Here is a 22,442-nt window from a genome sequence, read left to right as displayed (position 1 = left end):
CCCGGTGCCAGCCAATGGGAGCGAGGGGGCGGGGCCCGGCGCGGCGCAACTGGGGGCGGCGGGGGAAGCTGAGCCCAGGTGCGCGCGCGCTGGGGGCGGGGGCGCGCGGGGCCGGGGGCGCGCGGCGCGGGCACGGCGGGGGCCGGGGGCTGGGGGCTGGGCGGGGGGAGGGGGGAGGGTTGTATGGGGTTGGGGTTGGGGTAAGGGGCTGGCACGAACACGTCCTGAGGAAGCCATCCCCCAAAAAGGAGCGCTTTGGGGTTCCTACGTGTGAAAAATAATAAATAATAATAATAAAAAAAATGAACGGAATGGTAAATCCTAAGGGGAAGCCCTGCTGCTGCTGTCAGCCCCCACCCCCACATGCTCGTGTCCCTCCTGACCCCGTGCCCGGCACTGCAGGGAGCGGGGTGTGGGAGCAGGGGGCCTTTGTCCCAGCTGCATGGTGACCCCTTTTCCTTTTTTTCCTCCTTTTTTCCCCTTTTTCCCATCCCCTTTTCCTCCCATTGCAGAGCACCCGGGCTCACACAGTTGTACCTGGTCCCACCAAGGCCCCCCCAGCTGTGGGGTGCCCCGCTCGTCCCCCTGCTCCTGTAGGGCAGCCCCATCCCCACCCAGGCTGGCTGACACCAGACCCCAAACCCCTCTCCAACCTTCCCCTTCCCGTGCCCATGACCCTAACGCTTTCCTTCCAGCCCCTGTGCCCTGAAACCTTCAGCTCTGTGCGCCTGAGCCGGGCACCGACGGCGGCAGCCTGAAACCCTACAAGTGGCGTGGGAGGAAGCCCAAGTCCTAAAAATACCCATCGCTGGGGAGGGAGCTGCGCCTCGGTGGCTCCCGCTGCCTTTTGGGGCTGTGCTGTGGGGCCCCGTGCTCAGCAGCACCCCTCCGCTGGCCCTGCTGTCCTGGGAGAGATGGGGAAGGGCTACAAGGTGGTGGTGTGCGGCATGGCGTCGGTGGGAAAAACCGCGATTTTGGAGCAGCTCCTCTACGGAAAGCACACCGTGGGTGAGATATTTTTACCGCTTTTTTTTTTTTGGGGGGGTTGTTTCCTTTTCCAGAGCCTTGCTCTGCGCGGGCCCCGCGGAGCGGTAAGCCAGGGCCGCGAGCTGCGCGGAGGTGACGGAGGAAATGAGCGTGGTTTGGGTTCATCTATGGGGAATTCCTCCCACTCATAGTCCCCTACCGAGTTTTAAATTGGTTGGGGGAAGAGCCCTTGCCCTGATGTTGCCCGTGCCAAAAAACCAGGAGTGTGCGACAAGAACCAAAGAGAAAAGCAGACGATGCGCTTGCTGCCCATTTGCATAAGAAATACCTTGTTCCCCGAAGGATGCTCTTGATGCCTGAATAATAAATAATATGTGATTCACACAGATTGTTTAAACTTCTGTCCCACCTTCTCAACACTTTATTTGGCTTGGTTTTGGCTAATACTTAATCAGAGAGCTGGAAAGAAAAACAGCTCTGCTTTAGATCCTGTGGTTTGCTCTGGACTTCAAAGGCTGAGCTTCCCAGCTCTCAGATAAATCCTCCTGTGGAAAACAGACCTGGGACAAGGGCACGGGATGTCAGAGCCCCGCTGTGCACAAACGAAGGGGGCCGAGGGCAAAGCTGGCTCGCTTCCCTCTGTTCCTGCCTGGCCTGGATGTTAGGGGGAGGGCAGTGGTGAATTGTTCTGCCAGGGGTGAATCACGGGGGTTTGACAGAGGATGCCTAGCCAAGGGATTAGTAGCTTTTCCTTGGGCCAGTGAATTAAATTAAACGTCGGGGTGAGCCTCCAGGTGAATATCGGGGTTTGGAGCAGGGTGCTTGGCAGGCACTGTGCCTTTAAAATGTGTGGACGGGAGGAATTTGCTGGCAAAGCCTGACACAGAACTGTGCGCTAATGCTGTCGTTTAAGAGGAGGATTTCCTCTAACGTTGCAGCAACATCTGCTTCCAGCACCTTACCAAGGCCCGTGCGCACAGCCCTGCGTAGCTCTCGGCGCCGACACTGCAAAACCTGCGGGCTGCGGGCTTTGCCCTCTGCTGCTGCCCTGATTTTCATCATCCCCGGGCCAGGCGGTGCTCTAGGGCTCTCAAGCAGTGTGAGCAAGGCCACGCTGCCTAAATCATGTTGCTTTTCGTTGCTTCCTGCCCTGTGCTCCGATCAGCAGCCGCAGCAGGGAGGATTTTCAGCCACCTGCGCTATCAGGTGCTCTGGGGCTGGCTTGCTGCGCCTCCATGCTTCTGGCAGAGCTGCCCCTGGGAGCCATCCTAGTGCAGGGATGGCCCCTCCGCATTTAAAACACTATTACTAGGTCTCAACCCAGGTTTCTGAAAGCAGATGAAAACCTCCTGGCTGCTGGCCCTTGGGCAGGAGGCGAGAAGGCCCCGCGGGTGCTGAAGGCCCGCCCGTTTGGAGCCATGTGGCACGGCGACACGGGCACGAGCTGTACCAAAACCTGTATCAAAAAACTGCGTCCTGACTCCTGCAGCTCTGGTGCTGCTCCAAGAGCAGGGCTGACACCATGTGCCAGCATCCATGGCCTCCTTGCTGTGAATCAAAGGGCGTCCTTGAATTTGGTTGCAGGCTCGGAGCTCAAGGCCTGGCGTCATCCACCAAGGTGTCCAAGGCACTGATGGCGGGGTCTCCTCCTGGTGCTTGGTCAGGCATGAGCCTCCATCGGTGCTGATGTGCCTCCTGCTGACTTTCCTTTAAAAGAGAGCGGTGGCACGGCTGCCATCAGGGTCAGGATTTGTGTCCTCGGAGGTTTCACGCTGCTATATAAAGCCCTTGGCTCTGAGCCCGTGCCCTGGGCTGTGTGCTTGGTGGTGGTGCCGTACACCCAGTGGTACTGCGGGGGTTTTCCTAAAAAAAATCACACCTTCAGCTCTCCCTGGCTTGTCATGGATGAAGTCCTTACATGGTCAGCAGCCAGCACTCTTGCAAAGGCACAAAGATTGCTTGAAGTCAAAGGGAAAGAAATACTAGGGAGGGAGGAATAGCACTGAAGAGGGAATATCCACATCCCTTGAGCATACGAGCAATGATGTACAGTGTTTGGCTTTGTGCTAGGCTGTGGGTATTTTTCCTTGAACAGTGCTGCTGTTCAGTGATGGCTCATAAGGGGGTCTTCCTTCTGCCTTTGAAATGCCTCTGGTGCCTCAACCCATGGCAGAGCTTATCAGCTAAAGAGGAGATGAGAACTCTTCCAGTAGAAAATGCTATTTCCCTTATCGCTGCCTCCTGACTGCATAAATAGCTGGTATGGCCGTGTTCATGAGCAGCTACTTCAGATCATCTAACTACCTGGGAGTAAAAGCACCACGTGCTATTGTGATCAGAACCCGTACTGAGAGAGAATTTGCCTCGCTTGGTCTCAGCTTGAGGGATTTGGGGTTTTGGATGGAAGACTTCCACATTACGCATTCCTAGACTTTTGTTTCTCAAATCCAAACTATCTCCTGACAGAGCTGCAGGCAGCTTTGAATTTTAGAAATGTCTGAAAATGGAGCTGAATGTATGTAACTGAGGGTCACAACCGTGGCTGCTGGCTGGTGACACCAATACTTGAACTAGCAGCTAAATCTAAATAGATCAGCTCCTGTTGTCCAGCTCCAAAGGCTTCTCCAGCTCTTCTCTGAGTCATGGATCCTCTGATACGCAGTCATCTGAGATCTAAGTGAACAAAGTCTGTCATTCTGGAGTTGTAAAAATGCAAGGAATGGCAGGTTTTAGGAGCTCTTTGCAGGGAAGAGGGAGGGAAAGGTTATGGGAGACTGAGATCTTCAAATGCACTCAGGAACACACAAGGTTTTCACTACATTTATGTTTGACAGTCCCTTGGGATCTTCTGAAACTCCATGTCTCAAAATTTTGCTCTGTGTAGTATTTGCAATACCTTTGCTTTGCCTAGCTTGGCTTTGCAGTGCTCATTAGTATATCGAGCCTTTTCTTGTCCTCATCAGGAAACCACCAGGGGCTGAAACACCACTCAATTTATGACTGAGGCTTCCCCTTGCAGTTCCTCTGTGGCAGCAGTTGGTAACCTAGCTGAAGACCTTTTTGCCTTTCCCAGGGCTTGCACCAGCTAAATAGGTGCTGGAAAATGGCATCTGTCTCCTGTCTACTCCTCCCTTCTCTCCTCAACATCTTTAAATTGTCTACTTACCAAAGAAACCAGGAGATTGTTCACTGCCCTGTTAGCTCCCCTTTCCCCTCACAACTTCTGGACCTGCAAGCTGGTTCCACCTGGCTGTTCATCTGTGCCACAAGAGGAGATATGTCAAAATATGTTTCTCTAAACCTAGAAAAACTGGTGGCAGGAGAGAGAGAGCAAAGCCCCATGGCAGTGTTCTCCACCAGGAAAAACCTACTCAAGTTGGCAGGGCAAAACTTGCCAGCAGAAGCTGCCCTCGCCCATCCTGGTAGCCAAGGTGGCCTGGAGATGCCAGTGATGGGAAGGACGGGGTGGTGACAGACACTGGGCTTTCCTGGTCACTTCTGCTGCTCATCCCACTTGCCCAGCTCACCTTTGAATGGAGATCAGGAAAGTGTTGGTATGGGATGGTGCTAAGCAGGAACGTAAATATTGTGCTTCCTCCCTCAGTGTATATAGGTGAACTTTCAGCTCTGGAAACTGGTACCGATGCACGAATTCCAGCTCTTCCCCTCTGCCATTTAACGTCAAAATTTGTCGCTCTGTTCTGCTGACTTGCCTCGCAGGTCTTAATTTTTCCTCTCCATTTTCAAGAGGGATGTTAAAAGACATAATTTTCACTGCTACTTTTATTGCCATTAGGAAGAGACTGTCACGGGAGAATGTGGATATGTTAAAGACCACTGAATTACAGCGCAGCATTTAGATGATAAAAACCTGCCCGGCGTTATTCATGGAGTCCTAAACAGAAAACTTAGGTACTTGTAGTTCATTCCTTCTTGCCAAAGTAATATTTACTGACGTTGGATACTTCCTTGACCTGTCTGCACAATGAAACGAAGCAGAGCAAGAAAAAACACAGGGCTATATCCAGAAGACCTACTTCAGTCTCTAAAAATGCCCTTGTGACACATTCTGCAGCCCACAGTGAGTGTTCACCCTTTCTCTTGTTTTGTTCTGCTCTTAGTTTTGCTCTTGCACGTTAGCAGGGCTATATTTGGAGGCAAAATAAATTAATTTGTGGCAAACCTAGTAAGAGCTTGATCTATGAAGGCTGCACAAAGAGGGGCAAAAAGAACAGCTTGTGCCACTTTCCTGCACAGGAATGCTGCATACATCACAGGGAGCGATGCGCGTGGGTGGAATTCTTTAGCTTGTTTGTCAATGCAGAGTATTTTGAATACTGTGTCACTGAATATAGCAAAATCCTTATTTTCGCAGGCCAGATAATCCCTTGTGTTTTCATAAACAATGCGCTAATGTAGTCCCTTTTTGGCAGACAAAGAGAATAATGCAGTACTCACGGCTGTAGCCCTGCACCAGCAAGCACTCCGTGTATACAGGAATGCAGGGCAGACAAAAAGAGGGTTGATATGAATATTTAACACTGCCTCTGACAGTAACCCAACCATACTATGCATAGTTTGTTGGGACCTGCTGTAACCTTATGGGCCTGCATCCAAGGTGACCATGAAGCTAAGGAGATCCACGTGTTTCCAGGCCTGGCGTGGAAAATATAGTTTTAATTAGCTCAGAGTAAGGTACCTTATAGTACCTCACGTTTACCACGGGGAAAGGAAGGAAGGAGAGCCAGTATGCAGATAGTTACCATGGAGCAGGTGGTATACATGAAAGCTTGTTACCTTGTGCGTGCTCTTGCCCTGAAGTAAATGAGCTTGCTCCTATTAGCAAATCTGAGTCATGTTAAATCCCTAAGGGATGGAAAAAGCTCACTGTGTATTTGGGTAAATACGTCGTGCAACTTTGCTTGCATGCAAACATCCTCTTCCCATTCTGGCTTGATTTCACTAATTGGTTAGTTGTACCACCAATGCACGTTAATTGCCAGAACTACTCCTTTGGCTCATTCTTCTGCAGTATAATCCTGCTCAGTATGAGGCTCAAGGTGTTAGTACTTGCCTGTTTGGTGTTCCCTGGCCATTCTTCCCAAAGGCTATGTTTGGGCAGGCCCCTTCGCAGCATGTGCGATGGGCGGTGGGAGGTTGGGAAACCTGGGGGAAGAGCCATTTATCTTATCCCATCCTGCATTTACATGTTGTATAGATTAATTTTACAGGCGTAATCATGTGCTCGTATACTAGATGATTGTATTTGCACAGTGGCACTACTGTAAATAGCTGGCGTGGCGATCTGTGGATACGGCCCTTCATGGGCACGACAATCAAGGTCGAATCCAGGCCAAATCACCCTGGAAAAATAGGCACTGAAACCTATTGCAGGGTAAAGTTCCGCCGCACTGCGAGCAATCAGTACGGCGGTGCCGTGCTTATGCCAGCATGACCTTTCCTGCTTGATTTACAACAGGTTTAGAAGAGGGTGCCACGATGGAAGACGTGTACCTGGCATCTGTGGAGACAGACCGGGGCGTGAAGGAACAGTTACGGCTTTATGACACCAGGGGTCTGCAGGAGGGTGTCGAGCTGCCAAAGCACTACTTCTCCGTCGCCGATGGCTTCGTTCTCGTGTATGCCGTGACCAGCCTCGAAGCCTTCCAAAGAGTTGAACTGCTCAAAAAAGAGATCGATGTCTTTAGAGATAAAAAGGAGGTAAACGCGTGGTTGCCGTAACTGCGTGGCTTATTGGCGTATCAGTGATAGGAAGCAAAGTTGCAAAGTATGGATTTTGTTCCTGTAAAACTTGCATAGTAAGGAAAACAAATGTACCTACAGCCTTGGGCGATCCAGCAAAAGGGAGCTTTCTCATGCTGGGGAAGCCTAATTCACATGCCATGCAGCTCATGAAAAAAAAAAAAAGAAGCTTTTTTTTTTTTTTTTCCCCTTTCTGCTTCTACTGCAACTGAAATCCAGTTAGCTGAATGCACCCGTCAGTACACTTACGGCTAATAAAACATATGGTCTGCAGCAGTGCAGTTCTTACTTTTTTTTAGGTATTGTACACGGGAAGTCAAGTGCGCAGAATAATATCACAAAGGGCATTATCTTTGTTTGTTTTGTATTCACGTACTCGATGGCTTACAAACTGGTGTAATTGACAGCGGGTCTCCCAGACATTAGTCAATTGGCAAAACGGCTTTAATGTATCTTAACAACCATATTGAATCAATTCAATTGTGTGAAATGACTGCTCTATTTTCCCTTAGAAAGCAGCTAGTGTTTTCAGCTGACAGTGTTCCAGCTTAGCTAAACAAATATAACGTGCACGTGGCATTAGCGTTACGGCTTTTCTTACAGTATCTTTGTATTCTCTAGTAGTTTTCCCTGCTAAATGTCTTGAGCCTACAGCTCTCCAAATGTCTGTTTTATGCTGTTAAAAAAAAAAAAAAAAAAGGTGCGTAAAGAATTAATCGGATAATGGTGGGGAGAGGCTTTCCAAAGCGTAACTTGTGCAGCACTCGCAGCACATGGGGTGGTGGAGGGAGGCAGGCTCCAAGTCTGACAGCAGCCAGCCGAAAATGCAGTCAGAGGAGAGGTATGTTAGGTGGTGGGGCTGGCGCGAGCTGCAGGCTGTCACGTATGTCAGGGGTACGGCAGCCAGTCGTGACTACCCCGCAGGGCGAGGAAAGGCGGATGAGCAGGAAATTTTTGCCAGGCAGTGTGCTGTGCGAGGACCCTGATTTATTGCTTTATGGCACGTTGTAACGCAGACAGGGAGTCGCAGCGCCGGCAGGATGTCTGCCCGGGGATCTGCCCAGAAGTCTTCTCTCTCGTTGCACGCAGGTGTTTCAGAAAGCAGGCAGTTTGTTCGTCCCCTGGGAGAGTTTAAATGCTGTGGTCCTGACTGGGGGTGACATAGCTGAAATAGCAGTGCCTGCTGTAGGCTGGGTAAATGTTTCATTCCTGTGATTTCTATTCCCTACGAAATACTCTTTGAAGCAAGTAGAAGGTCAGATCAGGGGTCCTTAAGATAGCCCCAGCAGCCTTAAACTCTGGGCTGTGCTGGAACACAGCCTTACCCAAATTCAGGGGGCATCTCCACATACAGAAGTGCCCCTGAGCCAGCAGGACTTTGCCTTGTGGAGCAGCAGAATCCTCTGCCATGCAGCATCTGACAGAAAGCTCTGATGGCTGCAGTGCTTCTCCAGCACACACCTTAAAGTCTGGCCAAATTGTATACTAAATAAAGGCTGTGTTCTCTTGTACTGACGGAGCTCAACCATGGGCAAAATTCAGCTAGAATGTGTGGTAAATGTATATGAAGATTGTAGCTTCATTCAGAGGCTTTGCAAGGAAAAAAATATCTATCCATACATCCTGGTCTGCTGTAGAAAAGAAAGGGTGTCTCAGACCGCACAAGAACTGGAGAAACATCTCTAGCTGGAAAGAAACAGGAGCTATGCTGTAGTCAGCCTGATGAAGAGGAAAAAGCAAGCAGGTGTGGTCTCAGCAAAGAAAAAAAATGCTCAGCAGGAGAGGACTTTATCACTTGGTCATTGCCAAACCACAACAGAGTGTAGAGAGGAGGCTGCAGCTTGACTAAGGGCCTTGAACTATAAATATAGGCACGGCTTCCCCTATCAGCTGATGCTGTTAGAACGTTTTTAGAAAGTGGTTAAGTTAAAATAAGCAGGAACCGTAACTCGAAGTGGCCAGCTCTCCGTGCAGCTCTTCTCAGAAGAGAAGCAGAGGGCAAGCCACCGAGCTCAGCTCCACCACAGCATCTTGGTGATAGAGCAGCCACGGAGAACTACCTGAAGGGCTGCCCTGGTTAGCTAACCAGCAGCTCCTGAGACTGCTTCTGGCAGGCTGGCACGGGTGCTGCTCCTACCCCGCTGTCCACTTAGGTCCCTCTGGTGGCTCAGCTCACCTGCAGGCAGGGGAAACCCCCTGGGCTCAGCCCCTCAGCCCACCCTGAAGCCTTACAGACTGCTTCTGTAGGCTGCCTTTGTGGCAGGGGGTGCTTTTATTCATTACACTGGCTTGGACTCGGACAAAAACAGGCTGGGCAAAATTCACAGCCCTTGGGACCCAGCTTTCTCTGCTGCCACATATTTTTTTCTTTTCTCCAGCACCCGCAGCTCCGACCTCCTCGGATGCCATGCTCTTGTCATTTCTCTAGGGCAACTCAAGTGCAAAGTAAATGGCGAACTGGGCTGTTTAACTTCTGCTCTCTTGGGTATTGTTTCCCTTTAAGTAATCCATGCGTGTGTGGGGTAAGTCCTGCATGTCCTATGATTAAAGGCAGCTCCCAGGCCACAGGTAGACGAGGCCAGTGTGAATCCCGGACCTTACACTTCCCCATTATGTTCAGCTTACCTTGAGCCAGCAGTAAGTTAAGGGACAGGTCTGAGCTGTGTTGCTACTCGCCTGCTGTTTAAAGGCACTGCCAATGGTGGATACTGTTTGTGTAAAGCTCGCCCTTCTGTTTGTAGGTAACAGTGATCGTCTTGGGAAACAAAACCGACCTGCTGGAGCAAAGACAAGTGGAAACAGAAGCGGCACAGCAATGGGCAAGGGCTGAGAAAGTGAGACTGTGGGAAGTGACCGTGACAGATCGGAAAACGCTGCTTGAGCCCTTCACCTACTTAGCCAGCAAGCTCTCCCAGTCCCAGAACAAATCAACGTTCCCCTTGCCTGGAAGGAAGAGCAAAGGGAATAACTGTGATAACTAAGCTACCTTTAATGCTGTCTGCTGCTGCCAGGTGACAGCCTAAATCCTATCTCTGCCTTTAGCTGCACATGATTTCACTTAAAGCAATAATCTCATTCAGCAATAAAATCAGCAAGCCTATGGCTGAGAGGTATCCTTGAAAAAGTCCCTGATGGCAAAAGCCTTGAAAAGCACTTAGTGCTAGGAGTCACCTTCCAACAAGGGCGAGCAGGGGGGAGCAGGGAGGGCAAGAGAGGCAGGTGGTCACCCCTTCAGCAGGGGCTTTGACTGTCCCTTGATATGGCCATAGTGAGGAACACTCCTCCTGCAGATCCGTAGCCTCTTGTCACAAGTAGTACTAGCTGCAATGAAGCTTTAAATTTGGAGAGAGGGTATATTTGACACGGCAACAGGCCTTTTACCTTGACCTTAAACAGGAAGCACCCTGGCTACAGAGGTTTTTGATGCTGCAGGAGGCTCAGGTCAGGGTGTTGTTGCAGGAGTGCTAGGGCAACAGGAAGAAATACCAGCAAATTTAGCTGCTGAAGCCCTGGCAGTGTCTGAAAAATAAACAAGAAAGAAAGAAAAAAAAAGTAAAAAGAAATCTTGCAGGAGATCCTAGAACAGATCAACCCTAACGTGAAGCCTGTCAGTGAAGTCTGGCAAGTAGCTTCAGGAATTTATTTGTACAAACCAGAAAAGCTCTCACAGCACTCATTAATTTAACTACGACCTGAAGGACAGCATAGCTGTAACGTGGTTTTGTCCTAGCATGTCCAGTGCAAATCAGTCACATTCACACAGGTGATAATTTTACTCAGAAATTATATGGAACAACTCTGTAAGCAGGAGGTACCTCACCGGGCTCTGCGTGGCGGGTTGTGCAATATTCCTGCCCAGCCGCAGCAACCCACAAAGCCAGGACAAAGCTACAGGTGAGAGAACAGCAGGTACGAAGCACTGCACTGCTTTGCGAGAAGGGGCTACGTACAAAAGCTTTATGTGCTGCATTCGGAGCTCTGTGTAGGTAAACTTGTGCTGCAGAAATCTGCCATCCTAGCTCAGTCTGTCTGCACACTACGCAAAATTGACCGTAAAGGGGCAGAGCGACTGTTCCCAGAAAGGGACCAGCTTTTGGCCTCTAACCACTTTAATACACTGAGACCAGCTTTTCTTTGTATTAGAGGGCAGGAGTGGGGCAAGGGAGTGAACCGAAGTACTCAGTTCCCTAATTTTCCACAAAATTAATGTTGTTTTGAACAAATATCGAGAATTTCATTGTGAGTCAGCAAAACCACAAGCAACATTTGCATTGTCATATCATAGCTGCTAAACAGCAAGTGTGCTTAATGATCAAAATTAGGCCGTGTGCTTACAGCACTGCTCTTCCTGAATACTAGCAAATAAACTGCCGGCATTACTAATGTCAGAGCAACTGTCCAATCCACTAAAAATTAAGCAAGTATTCCTCCATTTATAATGAAGGCAGACGAAACTGTTTATGTGCTTTGCTCAATGTAGTTTGGATTGCTGTGGCCATCAAGCCAGATAAGAGAGCAATTACAAATGAGCAAGCAGCTGTAATGCCCTGCTGGAAACATACAATTGTTCCCATTGCAACACAGCAGCTGAGTAAGCACTGTAGCACGACCTCCCCCAACCTGGCTAGTAATAGTCATTGTCCCCAGCGATGCTGTGGAACAACACTCCCTTCTCACTCATTTCCTACCAAACACACGTGTACTCGAGGCTTCTCCCCACCCAGAGGACTCCTCAACCTGCCTGCGTGCTTGGGAAGTGGGCTGGCTTCAGAGCAGCAGCGGCTCAGCTGTTTGCTGCAACCTTTCACCGAGGAATTGGCGCCGTTCCTCCCCTTCAGCTCCGCAGAACCCTTCTTCGAGAGGGGACCTGATTCAGCTGCACAGCAAACCAAACACCAGAGACCTCTGCTAGCTGCACGTTGTCACCGGGGCTGGCCGTTGAGCCAAGGGAGTGTTGACAAGCGAAGCCAGTCAGAATTAACCTACGTCGTGTGGGGATGGAAGGCACGGAGACGACTGACTGGTTCCTGCCCAATTCTGCGCCCCGCAGACTCGCTGCCAGTGCCGCTGCTGAGACCGATGTCACCGCAGGCTGCTGGGGTCATGCCACATGAGATCAGCTTGCTCTCTCCCCCCCCCCAGACAACTCAGGACTTGACAACGTTTCAAGAAAGGCAAAAGGAAAAGGGATCTTCTAAGTGACTAAGACTGTGTTTCCAAACGGGTTATGTAAAGTCAGACATGTTATCTTTGATTTGGTTAAACTCGCTTCTAGATTATTTTGAACATCCACATAAACAACCACCACCCATCGTTTTATTTCACGGGCTTACTCCGATGCTTTTTAAGCACTCACTCAAATCAATTGCCTGCTCTAAATACCATGCCATACCTGTGATGGAAATGGTCGTTTCCCCTCTGCAAACCATCTGCACGCAGTGGCTGGTACTGAGTCAAAATGAAACTCATTGTAGTGCAGTTTTACCTAATGTCATTAAGTAAAATACAACCGTACAGAGTATGCAGTAGTAGTGCATGGGCAGCATGTGTATTTTGCTCTTTGTTGTTCCACTGACTGAATGCGTCCTAGGTCACTGGGGTCATTTACCTGCTGTAAAGCTAGGCTGTCCTTTCACAAGATGATAGAGAAAAATGATTATAAAAAGAAAAATAAATAAATCAGTAAACTGAATCTCCTTTCTCTGTTTCTCTTACACTTTTGTCCTGCTGAACACACAGTGCTCTGACCAGTCAACCCCAAATCAGCTCTGACTCCCCTGCCAGCTTCAAGAACTAATTTGGCAAGCACTGGTAGCACAAAGCAAGGAGCAGACGAAAACCTACTGAGATGGGGCCACTTACTCTTAAATTCATTTGCTTCTCCCCTCTACTGTGTGAGGATGTAAGTCCCTTCCCAGAGATACTCCTGGTGTGATGTACCAGGAGTACATCACTACACACCACCAATTTTCCTAGGCTGTGCCAGACAGCTGAGGGAGCTCATACACCAAAGCAGGGCTGTGACAACCGAAGGCTGTCCAGCAGCTGAGGTTAACATACCAGTACCCACAACCACCTGACCAAGGAAGGGGATTTGTACTTAAATCACTTGGGAGCAAACTAGATCTGATCTCTTCTATAGGTAGGAAGAGAAGTATATAAAGCAAATATACACACAGTTTGAAGTACAAACATATATCTGAGAGAACAGCCGGACACATAGCACTTGGAAGAATGTCGCAACGTGAAGTACTTGCCATGTGAAAATGAATCTGTGCTTCCGGCCTTTACCTTAAGGGAGCGGTCAAAAATGCCGTATTCACAACTAACTACTCTATTGCCACACACTTCAGTGTAAACACTATGTCTCTAGGAGATAATCTTTGTAGCTAGTTAAAGGATCTACACATTATGCTTCCTTTTTAAGGAAGGTGTCTTCTGCTGGCTTCTCCGGACACTATTCTTTCTCCTCTTTCTTGTGGGAATTGACCACTCCATTAGAAAACCATGAAGACATTCTCTTCTTCCTCTTACCTCCTGCTCATTTCCCTTCCAAATCTCTTACACTCTTGCAGCCGTACTTCCAAATAATACACCACTCCTGAAAAGCCAACGCTGTGAAAACTGGAGCTAAAAAGTAACTAGCATGGATTCTGCAGCAGGTCACCTCTTCATGGGCCGTGCCAGCCTCAATAACACCTACACAGTCAGCAGATGAAAGAGTTGTCATTCATCATATACTTGTCCAGAAGTGTCTTCCCAAAACAGAGGCAGGCAGTGCTCGCACCTGCTCAGCTCCCTTGTTTTCATCCACATTGTAATCCTTGAAGCGTACCGGGAGAGACTGTTCTGGCAAAGTGATAAACCAAGGTACTAAGCAGAAGTCTCTTCTTCTTACCTTTTTTTTTGTTTTTAAACATCTTTTTATTAGCACAGTAACAAATGCAGACTTAAGTAGCCCACAACATACAACCAATCCACTGAGTGACTCCTATTCCACGCCTTACAGTTAAACAGCTTAAGGTATTTCACTACAGGTTGCCGTAAGTCCTGATTAAAACCTTTATTCTTTTCACAAAGATAGATTGGCTTATAAAATAATACATTAACTACTTCTCATTTCATATATGAGGCTATATATCCACCTCTCCGTATCACAGATCATGAGATGACAGTCTTTAAAAAGGATTTGTTAAATACCGATGTGCCCTCCATAGGGGAAAACAATCCTGACATCTTTTTACAAAAACAAAACAAAACAAACAAAACCCCAACCCAACCCAGAACAAAATAAACCCCCCAAACCAAAAACAAAACAAAAAGCAAAAAACAGTGTGTAGAGTCTTGAAAGGACTTTTACATAAACGCCAACATATGTACCTGTACAAAATTAAGCTGTTTTAATCTTTTGCATATTGCAAGCAAACTGAAAACCAAAGATGCCTAAGAAGTTTACATTCTTCTCGGTACTATATGTGAGCTAATATTGCTGAACTAATTACAGTCTTAAAATACACTATTCCCAACTCTAGCTGTCTACTGTAGCAAGATACCTTAAGTTACAACAACAAAATCTTAGGAAATAAAAGACTGAATAAAATCTGTTATAGAAATACCCTACTCTTTACCAGCACCCTCCCTCCCCCCACCCCTTCAAAATCATAAGCAGCTCTTTCCATCACAGACAAATAATGTAAGTTTGACAAAAATCCCATTTATGTAGCGTATCTTTTGGTCCATTGTCTGGCCATTCTGTCATGCTCTGCTCTGTTAGTCATATACTGGGTGGCAATACTTCCAACCAGGGGGTCAGCTGAAAAGAAAAAAAAAAAAAGGAACTTATTTCAGACAAGTAAAGTATAAATTTAATACAAGGGAATCACTCAAGTAGACTACATTACAATAATCTAAATATACTGAACTGTTGGTCTGTATCTTCATCAATTTATGTTTATTTACGGTGACATATCAATCTATTACTTAGTAAAGTAGGAAATGCCAATTAAAGTTTTAAAGAGTTTAAAAGACAACAATCTAATAGTTATTTTGCATTACTGAAATCTTTCACTGATCTATATATTTCAGGTTTATTTTACCTTTTCTAAAAGTGCCTGGGAGATAGTCATTGCTAACTGCTCTTGTATCAATACAAATCTGGCTTCTAGGCAAGATCAGATCACAGGGAGAGGTTTTATTTTTTCCAAAGAGATTATTTTTATTATACATAATATAGCATGAACTCTGGTGCTTTACTCATCTTTTATAGACGTAAATAGAAATATAACCCCTAGAATTGACTTTGTAAGGCACGGCATATTTCTTTTAACTGCTGTAGATAACGGGTGGGGTTAGAGAAGCTGAGGACTACCTTTGGCATTGCTGGTTGCTGGTTTTAAATAGATGCTAGCAAGTAAAGGGCTAACCTACTGGTTTTCAGACCTGTGCTTGTGCCTTTTACAGCTGTTACCAAATTACTGCACTTCTACAGAGCAGCAAAGCGTCTTTAACCCTTACCCAAAACCAGAGGTGGTTTAGCAGGGGAAGGAGCTGTTGCCTCCAGGAGGAGAGCCAGCGACCACCTGCAGCCCCTTTCCTCACTACCCGGGCAGAAGCCACCAAGGCACGATGAGGGACGAGTTATTCTGATGGAGGGTGGGCTGCAAGGCAGCACGTGGGGCTTACCCGGGTTGCAGTCTGTGAGGAGGGAGCAGATGGAGAGGAGGACTTTAGAAATGGTTAATGCTGGGCTCCAGTTGTCTTTTAAAATGTCCAGGCAGATGACGCCTTGGCTGTTGATGTTACAGTGATAGATCCTTGTCCGGAACGTTACCTGCAAGAAACGGCGATTAGACGGAGTGCTAGCGTGACCTGCCGCCACATGCCATGTGGCAGTAAGCGACACCGGCCGTAATTCTGATTTGACAGCCAGCAAAAATTGATGTGGAGAGGAAAAATCAAATAAAAAACCCAACAACAGCGCCCGGCCGCCGAGCACAGGCCTTGCCCCCAGCGGGCCGGGCCGGGTCCCCGTGCCGCCGGTGCCCTCTGGCGGCCATGGGCGGGATCACAGCCGGGGTCGGGCCTACCCCGAGGAGGGCACCGGCCCTGCTCCTCTCTTCCCTGTCCTCGTCCCTTCCCGAGTGGGCTCTGCTGCCTCTGCTCCCCTCACAGCTTCCCTGACGAGTTCTGGATTTCAGTTTCCTTCCCTCTGAGTGACTTGCCGGGGCCCTCAGGACACACGGGGCTGTCTCGGCATGTCTGAGCAAAGACTCAGAAATGATAACACATCTACAATCCCACTGCAAAGCAATGAGCACGATCCCTACCTCGTGTGCTTTCAGTCACTGTGAAACCCAGCTTTTATTTTCCCCTTTAATTATTACTAGCTTTTATCTTTCTGCTCACAGCAGCAGAGGGCCCTGGTGCTTTAACACCAACAAATTTCTCCCCGTGGGCTCCCGAACACTTGTAAAAACCTCCAGCTAGGGCAGGGTGCTGTGGAGCCGCGGCTCCTGTCGGTTCTCAGAGCTCGCCCCGTTCAGCCCCGTCATTTGGGTTTTATTATTTTCAAATATGGGAGACGTGAATGAAGCGGGCAGCGTGCCACAGAAGTTATCCGAAAGGGAGACAAAAGCACCGCACGACATTGCAGGGGAACACAATGCGACCTGCAGAAAGGCCTCATTCCGACTCGCTGGATGAACACCGACAACAAATTTGGTGGCACTTGCATGAATCAGGATTATCTGCGTGAATAAAGGTTGTCGGGTTCATGCCCTAAATCCTCAGAATTTGTCAGCTATCCACACCCACAAATTTTACTGTCTGTTTATAGGTCACAAGGGTATTTGCGAAACACATTTGGTAAGTGTGTGGTACAACAAGAACACCACACTGGTACTTTCCCTGGAGATTAGACCGGCCCACACATAAAAGTTGCCAGTCAACCCTCTTTTTATTTTTTTTTTCTACAGTCTTTCTGATGCAAAAATTTGGCTCATGACCCTCCTTCTCCCAGGCTCTGGGGGCAGGCGTGGGCTGGGGTTACACAGCTACAACACTCCAGTGCCCCTCTTTTTGTCCTGCATCTGTGCGCCGTTTGCAGGCACGCTCCCGACGCACGGAGCGCTCCAGCTATTTTTGGTCTCAGACTCGCAACTGCAGTTACTTGTCACACAGGAGACACCCACACTGCACACTTCGGGAGACTTTCTGCTTTGCTCCTTGCAAGTTGCTTGGATTTTAGATTCAAACAGGGAAGAAAGAAAGCAAGAAAAAAAAAAAAAAAAAAAAAGAACTACACACACACACAAACTCCCAAATCCCCACACTTTTGCACATTATGGGTGGGAATAGCAAAATTTCTGTAAGAGAGCAAAGAGATGTTTGCCTCCCACACCTTCTGCAACAAGCTGCAGCTCCAAACCCATGAAGCCCTGCTGCTGTCTATACAGGGGACCTCCGAGGCAGGTGAGATGCCAAAGCAATGTTTATTTCTGAGATCATCTAATCCTTGTTGGAAGAGCAGCAATGACTCCATACATTCGTGTAGAAGTCAATACACATCAGCTCAAACAGAGGGCAGACGTGTCTCTGTGACACCTGCCCTTTACTTTAAGGCAAAAGTGAAGTTTGTGGCATCTGCAGTTGCTGGCAACGGCTCTGCCTTTATTTCCCATCTCTCAGCCCAGCCCACTACTTGCTCGCTATTTGATCTGCAGCTTTGGTCCCCTTCCAAGACGGCTTCTAAATGTAGGTGAGGTAATAATTTTAACAGATTAAACACTTCCAGGATGGGAAGCATGGAGTATTTCCAAGTCGATACAATAAGGACCAAATTAACAGGGAGGTCAAGCGTTCTACTTCGTAAAGACAGAAAGTTGTTAATCCTGATTCTGAGCACAAAAGCCAAATATTCAATATTGCAGAAGGCTCTCTCTTTAGACAGGCTCTCACTCCAGTTAACTAAAAACTGATATGTATTAAAAAAATTACAAATCACATTTGCCTCTAGGAATTAGACTTGCTTTTAAAATTTATTTTATTAGTAGTTGGGAAGGAGAAGAAAGAGAGAAAGAAAGAAAACTCCCACATATTTGCAGAACAGCCTGATTCCTAAAGGAACCATAAGATACAATTCTTAAGGATTATACTCATGGCACCAAAATTGGTTTTCTCCAGATCTCTCCTCTGAGCTGTGCCTAACCAAAGCACTGTGGGAAAAATTGAAATTTGTTTTCACTTAAGCAGCAAGTCAGAACTGGGATGGTGTTAGACACATGTAGTCCAGCTGTTTGCCATTTGCAATTTTTGCTGATGGTACAAAAGCCAGCCATGCAGGGAACCCAAGTGGAGCCAGAAGAGGGGGGAGGAATTGCAGACCTGCTTAAAAATGAAACAAAATAATGCTTAAAGTAAATGTTAATTACACCTTAAAGAGGAAAAAAGAAAAAACCCACTACCACAAACAATAACAGAAAAACCTCATGTAACTAGCAGATTCAGATCAAAACTGGGAGAAACTGAGTTACTTAGAAGGTACTGTAATGTATTCAGGGTCAAGAGAGCAGCATGTGGAAGAGCACAAAAACACAGAGTAACGGAACAATCTTTTGGAAATGTCCCACCTGAGATTACATTAATGCAGTAACTACAGAATTAAGCTCAGTATTTGAAAAGACAAAGAAGCCAATCTCAACCTTACCCTGAAGAGATAGCAGAGGTTAATTTACACAAGCGGTAAAATGGGGGTGGGGGGAAGGAAGTGGTTAGAGGTTATTAATACAAATGATCAAAGCGCACACCAGGTCAACACAAGCTACTGTTTTCACCTCAATAAATAAAATCTAACCAAACTATAATGCAACTCTTGGGAAAACACGCAGTATAATAGTACAAAAGAATAGCAGTCAGCTTGAGAACTAGATACTGAACTCTTAAATTCTAATTATTTTTGTTTATTGGATTCTCCCGAAGCCAGGCCCACCCAGCATGTGCCCAACTCAATTGCTATCTGAAACATAAAGGCAAAACCAGAATACCACATAAAATGCAAAAAACATGAAAGCAGAGAAGAGATTAACGCTAACATCTTCAAAGTGTTGTATGGAATGCTTAATAAATGTAAACGAACTCCATTATACACTGTTAGGACAAGGGAGAGAATATTCGTCCTTGTCTCAGGACTTCTCCCACTGAAGTTCCTTCTGCTGTACAATGCATTTCCAAGTCAAATTTTAAGACCTTTAATTTCTCCAGCCTCAAGTACAGTAGTGCAGTTCTCTCTGTCCTTCCCAGAATGTGTCTCCATCACTTCTGGCACGGGCCATCTGGCTTTCCTGTGGCAGCATCCTTCCCCAGAAGTTTGCCCCAACAGATTCTCTAGTATACTGAATCAAACCCTCAGTTGGAGCTGCACTCAGCCCGCGAAGGCTGCACCTACACACCCTTCAACACACATCTCTAGGATGCTCGTCAAGCACGTGACATTTGTCAATACCGGCTATGCCTCAGGACCTTCTCTTACTCCTATTCCTATGGGACTGGCAGCTTGTCAGGATGACCAGTTTCTTCTTACTTTTTTTTAAAAAGGTAAATCCTTTGCTGAGACTTCATTTTCAAGTTATAAAATGCATTCTGCTATGGGCTGCCCACCGAAGGGACTGTCCTTCTGAGAATTACAGAGCACTCAATGAGGCAGTAGAGGTTTTCTTCCACCTCTCTTTCAAGGCTTACTGAGGAAGGAAGATTCAAAGTGAACTAATCCTTTCACTCTAGATGACCTCTGAAAAGATGAAGCTAAGTCTTTTGAAGCAGCCTTTGACAATTTTACTACTCTACTAGTGTTCTGTCATCAAAATGATATACTGCGTTTTGTTTCAACTATTTCTTCACCTCTCGTCCTAAAAGACAAAAATATAGGAAGGCTGTGGTAATCACCTTAGTCCTACCACTTCCAAATGACCTACAAGCAGTATTTATCAATTACAGCAATCAGCTGGGCAACGTGAAATCAACAAATTAGTAGGAAGGATGCAGGAGCAGTATGATGATTATATTTTCCACATCATCATCAACACCCATGCTAACACAGGAGACGCTGTAAGAATCCAGTAAAGTTTTTTTCTTTAAATTTGAAATACTCAAGTAGCACAAGTACATTCTTAGACTACTGCTATGCTTTCTGCTACATCACATCTCAACGTGGCTGAAGCGACGTGTATTTTATTTGCATACATACATGTGGTTTGTAAACCAGTTTGGACCCTGATAGATGAAAGACTCCATTTAAATGCAACTCTGCTACAATATAATGAATCTCCATTAAACTAGTCTTTTAAGGACTCAATAAGCAACACCTTTTTTTTGTTGTTGTTTCGTTTTGTTTTAATCCCACAAAAAAAAAAAAAAGGTATTTATTTATTTATTTTGTTTTGTTTTTAATCTTTAATAAAGACAAAGAAATCCCCATCAGAGGCTCAGAGCAGAAAGCAGGGCTGAGCTGGGATGACAAAACTGTAACTTCAGTTTTGCGTCAGAGAACTTCACACTTAGGGCTTTCTCAATACTATTGGTAGTTACTGTAAGGTCTGTTAAAGCATCAGGCTTTTGACTTGTAGTGCAGGAAGCAAAGATATTGCAAAGCGTACATGGGAAGGTAGAAGCTCCCTCTTCAAATGCTTACTGGGTTCATGACACGAGATACTGCACATAGGCACCTGGACTAAATTATACAATACAAACCAATTAAAACTAAAATAGTAAAAAAATTATTCTGAACTGAGTTCAACTTTAACACAAGACACAAGAGAAGTATCTGTGCTGTCAAAGAGTCTCCAAAGAAGGACGGACAGGTGTCCAGAAGAAAAATCACTAGTCCCAAGGTAGACCACGCTGTTTGTGAATCAAAGTCTTAACTTAGGGGTGGGATTTAAGGTCCTGTTGATACTACTAGAAACTCTGTAGTTACGCCACCAAGAACAGACAAACATTTTGTTCCCTTCATTTGGGAAGCTTGCGTTAATTTTGCCTGTATGACCAAACAGCACAGTCTCCACTGAGATGGACTGATGGCCTGAAGTATGACAGCAAGTCCTTCCTACTGCGCAACAGACTGAAGTCTTTGAAGATGGGGCAGTCACTGGTGTTTACCTTTTCGCTGCAACTACTTTTAAGTAGAAAGTTAAACATGCACATAAATGCTTTCAGATACGAGGCAAACATGAAGTGTATATACAACCACCTCTTCTTGTAATCCAGCTCTCTTCCTCTGGCCAAGTATGTGAACCACAAGATAACATTCACTTGCACTGGTATTTGCCTTGTGGCATTAGAACACAACAGTGCTGGCACCTAAGAGCTTCACAAATACAACACACCTACAGCAAAAGTTTGTTACTGTACAAGTAAGTGAGCAACGCAAGCACCCAACAAAATGAAAAAAGTCAAATACTACTTTAGCGGCCAAAACACACAAACCCATAATGCCAATGGTAACTCAGTGCTTTGAGAAACAAGTATTTGTATTCTTTTCCCTCTCCCCAAGTTTATTTACTTTTCAGTTCCTCAGGCCTGTCCTGATGCTGATGCTAATTGCTTAGGATCTCTTATAAACAGAAACAGGGAAAAAGAAAACAAGGTCTAAAGTAGCGACCAAGTGGATCGGAAAAGCCATTAACATTAGCTAACAGAAACCAGTGTAATATCTGAAGTGAGCTTAAATTTGGTCTTAAAGAAGACTGGCTTTCAAATGGGCTGCATTCCATTAACGCTGCCTGTTACTGGACGGTATGTTGAGCATACATAACATAAGATATCAATTACAGGTCTCTTACCTTTGGAGGCTTGAAAGGATATTCTGGTGTAAAGGTGATATCAAGGAAGAAAACCCCTCCCTCGTAGACAGAGCCTGGAGGTCCTAGGATGGTTGATCTCCATTCATAGATGTTATCACCTTTGGGGCCAGCGCTAAGAAATAAAACAAAAACCAAAACAAAACACGGATGTTTTAAGAATATTACCACTGTTCAAATAAATATGACCTCTTGCACTCACAAAGTATGATATGGAAAAATGTTTTCAATGCCACACTTCATACACCACCTGGAGTAAAGATAGTGATTAAAAGTAGATTGAATGCTTCCAGAACCTCAGAAATCTTATCTGGACTCATCAGTGTTTCAGGCTTCTTAGCAAAGCTCAGAAATTAGAGGTGGGGTTTTTCATCTTCTCTCACTTGACATTTATAAACCAGCACTGCCCAGAACTCCCCCTGAAAAAGCTACACAGTCTCAATGCAACAGAAAACCTTAGTTTCAAAGAACAAATTCCAGTGTATTTCAGAAATGACTGCTCCAGCTCAGCCTTGATAAAACTGCACCACATCAAAGACCATACCAAATAAATGAAGGACTTATGTTGATTCTATAAAACATGTGTGTTCTTCAAGATTAAAATATCTTCCTGTATTATTCCGAAACCATGGCTCACTGTATAATTATTGAAGCCAAATATATGATGATACTCTTACATGTCAGAATTTTCTACACTTGTATCGTTTTGCTACACTGACTTCTAAAACGAAACCACCTGAACTCGCCCCTTCAACATTGCATTACATCCCCCTTTTCTGAGGGGGCATTAAAATCACCATGTCAAATTGAAACACTGCTTTCCCAAATCAGTTTTATCTA

At 46.3% G+C, this 22,442-nt stretch overlaps 2 protein-coding genes across 8 annotated transcripts in view; one reads left to right on the top strand and one right to left on the bottom strand.

Moving 5' to 3' along the window:
• Positions 1–4: 4 nt before the first annotated feature.
• NKIRAS1 (NFKB inhibitor interacting Ras like 1) lies at positions 5–12,442 on the top strand. 3 transcript variants are annotated; one of them, XM_068674369.1, is made up of 5 exons: positions 5–78; positions 696–1,008; positions 4,784–4,899; positions 6,467–6,708; positions 9,492–12,442. In XM_068674369.1, the coding sequence occupies exons 4-5, from the start codon at positions 6,487–6,489 to the stop codon at positions 9,729–9,731; spliced, it is 462 nt and encodes a 153-aa protein (XP_068530470.1). In that variant the 5' UTR covers positions 5–78; positions 696–1,008; positions 4,784–4,899; positions 6,467–6,486; the 3' UTR covers positions 9,732–12,442. The 3 variants fall into 3 exon arrangements, with proteins under 3 accessions (XP_068530470.1, XP_068530469.1, XP_068530471.1); XM_068674368.1 differs by lacking the exon at positions 4,784–4,899 and having other exon boundaries at positions 9–78; XM_068674370.1 differs by lacking the exons at positions 5–78; positions 696–1,008; positions 4,784–4,899 and adding an exon at positions 4,906–5,068.
• A 1,356-nt stretch (positions 12,443–13,798) lies between these two features.
• Positions 13,799–22,442, bottom strand: part of LOC137852547 (ubiquitin-conjugating enzyme E2 E1) — a 44,791-nt gene continuing 36,147 nt past the window's right edge. For all 5 annotated transcript variants that reach the window (XM_068674360.1, XM_068674362.1, XM_068674364.1 and 2 more), the window contains 3 exons: positions 21,585–21,717; positions 15,433–15,580; positions 13,799–14,563 (listed from right to left, as the gene is read on the bottom strand). In XM_068674360.1, the coding sequence (XP_068530461.1) occupies positions 14,466–14,563; positions 15,433–15,580; positions 21,585–21,717 (379 nt within the window). In that variant the 3' untranslated portion in view covers positions 13,799–14,465. The remainder of the gene's footprint in view (positions 14,564–15,432; positions 15,581–21,584; positions 21,718–22,442) is intronic.

The sequence above is a fragment of the Anas acuta genome, chromosome 2, assembly GCF_963932015.1.
Source record: "Anas acuta chromosome 2, bAnaAcu1.1, whole genome shotgun sequence".
NCBI lineage: Eukaryota > Metazoa > Chordata > Aves > Anseriformes > Anatidae > Anas > Anas acuta.
This window is presented reverse-complemented; position numbering and strand designations above follow the sequence as displayed.

Bases quoted from the DNA above. Each gene is read 5' to 3' on its own strand.
- NKIRAS1 (XM_068674368.1), top strand. From the start codon at position 915: ATGGGGAAGGGCTACAAGGTGGTGGTGTGCGGCATGGCGTCGGTGGGA. The intron at 1,009-6,466 runs GTGAGATATTTT...GATTTACAACAG, and splicing joins CTACGGAAAGCACACCGTGG to GTTTAGAAGAGGGTGCCACG. The intron at 6,709-9,491 runs GTAAACGCGTGG...TTCTGTTTGTAG, and splicing joins TCTTTAGAGATAAAAAGGAG to GTAACAGTGATCGTCTTGGG.